The 3,428-nt window shown below is 38.4% G+C and overlaps 1 protein-coding gene across 1 annotated transcript; it reads left to right on the top strand.

Moving 5' to 3' along the window:
* The first annotated feature begins 531 nt into the window (after positions 1–531).
* LOC109177219 lies at positions 532–3,428 on the top strand. The gene is made up of 4 exons (XM_019326533.1): positions 532–1,346; positions 2,454–2,509; positions 2,601–2,793; positions 2,885–3,428. The coding sequence occupies exons 1-4, from the start codon at positions 546–548 to the stop codon at positions 3,236–3,238; spliced, it is 1,404 nt and encodes a 467-aa protein (XP_019182078.1). The 5' UTR covers positions 532–545; the 3' UTR covers positions 3,239–3,428.

The raw sequence follows: 3,428 nt of genomic DNA on the forward strand, positions 1-3,428 counted from the left end.
ATGAAAAATTACGATTAGGATTCACTTTCTAACGGTTAACTAAAATTTTTTTAATAAAAGACTAAATTGTGTAAAACATCAAAGTTAAAGATTAAATTAAACATACTAAGTGGCTTGTGGTTCACTGGTATTTGGTTGCTTCCTTATGTGAAACGTCTAAGGTTTGAGCCTCATTCATAAAGAAATGACACTTGATAGTGTCTCATGTATTTTTTTATATTATCAAAATGATTTCTATTTTAATGAAACTATAAAATAAAATTAAATAACATTTTCACATATTTGAGTGTATAAATATTGAATGAAAATGTAGTTATATCGAAATAAAACTGTAGTTGTGTTGAACTAAAATTGCAGTGTATACAAAATGAAACTGAAGAATATAGTTATTTTTTGTGGACGGTGCAAAATGGCACAAAACAATTTTATTAAATAAAATGATATCGTTTCGATATGCGGTGCATAATCAATTATGCACTACGTGCACAATATAATTTTTCGTGAATGACTATATTAGGTATTAACTCATATAAGAATTGTTGTACATGTTAGTGGGCAGAAGGCAGAGGCCCAGAACATGTGCTTCCTTACTGTTACTGTTGCACAGCGGCAAAGCTGAATTAAGAAGTGAACTTTATCGAACTTCTCCAAACCCCAAAATCACAGAAAAGGCGACCACAAAACCCATCCACCTCAAGATGGCCTCGGTAATGGCGGTTCAAGATCAAGAACACCAACACCCTCAACCACTCTTTGAGAAGCTCTTCTCATCATACTTAGGCCTAAGCTTCACACTCTTTCTTGGGCACTTACCCAGACAGGCAATCTCTCTGGTCTCAAGACTCCAGACCCACAACAAGGAGCTCACCTTCCAGCTCATAGACACAGAGGAGGAGCTGAAACAGCTGCTCTGGAGGAGGAAAGAGGACTCCAAGGCTAATGCCCGGGTGGTGGAGATCTTCGCCAGCCACCGCCACGCTTGGCAGCAAGAGGAGAGGAGGCTTCTGCAGCAGATTGAAGAGGGGGATGAGGAGATTGCCAGGCTGAGAGGGAGAGTGGAGGAGCTGGAGAAATCTGAGGCTGAGTTGAAGGAGAATTTGGAGGAGATGAAGAGGGAGATCAGTGAGAGAGATGAGATGCTCAATTTCATGAGTAGCTGCAGTGGAAGGAGCCCTCCCTCCTCTTTTGCTTCTTGTGAGAATGGGGATGGGGATCCCCATTCTGAGATGGGGTTGAGGTTTGGGAAACTTGGAGGGGTTTCTGAAGGATTGGAAAGCATTGGGTTCAATCCTGAGTTCTTGAATTCTGCTTCCAAGTTTTGGCCTGAAAGAGCTAGTCCTTGGCAGGTATAAAAATTTCATCTTTATTTGCAATTTGGTGTTAACTACTTGGAGTTATGGTTGACATATGTTCAATTATGCTAAATTGGTCTTCTTACTACTGTTGAGCTTGTCCCTTACTGTTCTTTCTTATCCTATGTTCTCTTTTTTCAAATTTTAAGGTTTTCTTTCACTTGCTTTTGTTTCCATTTTCTTTTTTTGGTTGGGTGTTTAAGGTTTACTGTTCAAGTTAAAGGCAAAGATTAAAATTAAGAATTTTTCTGATTCTGTCAAAAGTCATGCTTTTGTGAGCAGTAAAAGGATGCCCTTCTGCACCTGTGATTTTCAGTGGAACATATTATACTTTATGCTTTTTTTTTCACTGATTGAATTTTTAGTTCAGTAATTATTAATGAAACCTGTGATTTAGTGCATAGAGATAATCATCTATTTGTCTTGTTCTGTGTCATCTTGCTTCAATCTTTGTCCACATTATCCGAGATTTAAAAGTATTGGTGATCTTCTTGGTGGATACTGATGGAGTGATTCTACTTTTATCTGAAAAAAACACATAATTCTTGTACTCTTGCCTGGACCACAGCCTCGAAACAAATGTTGTTGTTAAGCAACTTTCTTCCTGCGCCTCCTTAAACATCTGTGGTACCATATCTATCTATAAGCCTAAGCTAAGGAAATGAATTCTCGAGGACTAGTGACAATGGGTATTTGCAGTTGAGCATATAATCTGGTTTATTCTAACTTCGGGGATCACGTGTAGATGTAATGTACTACGTATCTATTTACGTCATGGCTCCGTCAAGATAAGCTGTTTTAATTGACATCCACGTAAGATCTCGGGTTGATCTGTTTTAATAGTCATTACTCTATAGTGGATAGGTATAGTATTTTTCATACCCTTCGTGTTTTTAGAACTTAGCTACATGTTGTCTTAGTCTTATCTTCTTTTTTTAGCCTTTTCTGATGTATAGAGTAAATCATATTTTTGTCTTGAACTAAAAGCATATCCCACTTTGTTCCCTTTTAAATTAGCTTTGGGTTTGGCGTTAATTAGTCGTCTTCTATCCCTAATACAGAGTACATCTAACTTATATTGCCCCAATATGTTTTTTGCAGGATATGAAGTACGATTCTCATGAATCGTTGTATCATTTAAAACATTTTGTAGCGAGGTAAATTACGTCTCTTGTTAACGGTCTGCATAAAACTAAAGTTGTCTTTTGTGATGAACTGATGCAATGGCCGCTAATATTTCTTGTGCAGAAGGGAGGCGCCTTGGAAAGTAGACGGGGAATCAACTGGAGTTTCGTCAAAACTGAAACTTCTTGAACAGGAGTTGCTAATTCTCGAAAGAATTGGTAAGACAGATCTATCGAAGGTACCGTCTTTGATGCGAAAACAGGCTAAGAGATATCAAGCACTTTCGGGGCAAATTGATGATCTGTGCAGAAGAATGGTAAGGGTTCCATACCCAAATCTCGCACTTAATGTTATGCGTGCTAGGCTTCTAGGTATGATGTTTTTGACTAGGTTGTTCGGTTTCACAGCAGGCTAGTGATCCTTCTGAACCGACATTGAGTTCAGAATTTCGATCACAAAGACAAACGGAGTTTTTGCTTGAAGCATTAAGGCTGAAGAAGTGTGCATCGGAAACAGGTCAGATGCTGTTGATGCTACAAACTGAAACCGGGAAGGGTTGTTATGGAGATGAAATTGACAGCCAAGCTAAACTATCTACAAAGCGGTCCTTCGACTCAATTAGAAACAACTTCAGGGAAATCCAGAGAAACTTAGAAATATGGTTGGCGAGAATTATGGGAGATCTCGAAGGCGTCCTAGCTAGAGATGGCGTTTCGCGTGCTAGGGACTATTACATATCTAGGTACCCTTTTGTTCAATAGTGATACGCTAATTAACTTTCGTCGTCAAGAATCGTTCGTTGGTGAATTCTCCATGGACTCCATGATCATCAAGTGGTAAATAGCTAGCTTCACTTAACTGCAAAGATTGTGGTGACCAAAAATATTTGGTATCATTAATGAAACCTTGTACATGCTTATGTTAATGGCAATATGTTGTTGTGTTGGCTGA

This window comes from Ipomoea nil, unplaced genomic scaffold, assembly GCF_001879475.1.
Source record: "Ipomoea nil cultivar Tokyo-kokei standard unplaced genomic scaffold, Asagao_1.1 scaffold0804, whole genome shotgun sequence".
NCBI lineage: Eukaryota > Viridiplantae > Streptophyta > Magnoliopsida > Solanales > Convolvulaceae > Ipomoea > Ipomoea nil.

What these genes read in the sequence shown, in the direction of transcription:
- LOC109177219 (XM_019326533.1), top strand. Translation starts at nt 546, where the DNA reads ATGTTAGTGGGCAGAAGGCAGAGGCCCAGAACATGTGCTTCCTTACTG. An exon ending in AAAGAGCTAGTCCTTGGCAG is followed by an intron (nt 1,347 to 2,453) that starts GTATAAAAATTT and finishes TGTTTTTTGCAG; the next exon opens with GATATGAAGTACGATTCTCA. An exon ending in TTAAAACATTTTGTAGCGAG is followed by an intron (nt 2,510 to 2,600) that starts GTAAATTACGTC and finishes TTTCTTGTGCAG; the next exon opens with AAGGGAGGCGCCTTGGAAAG.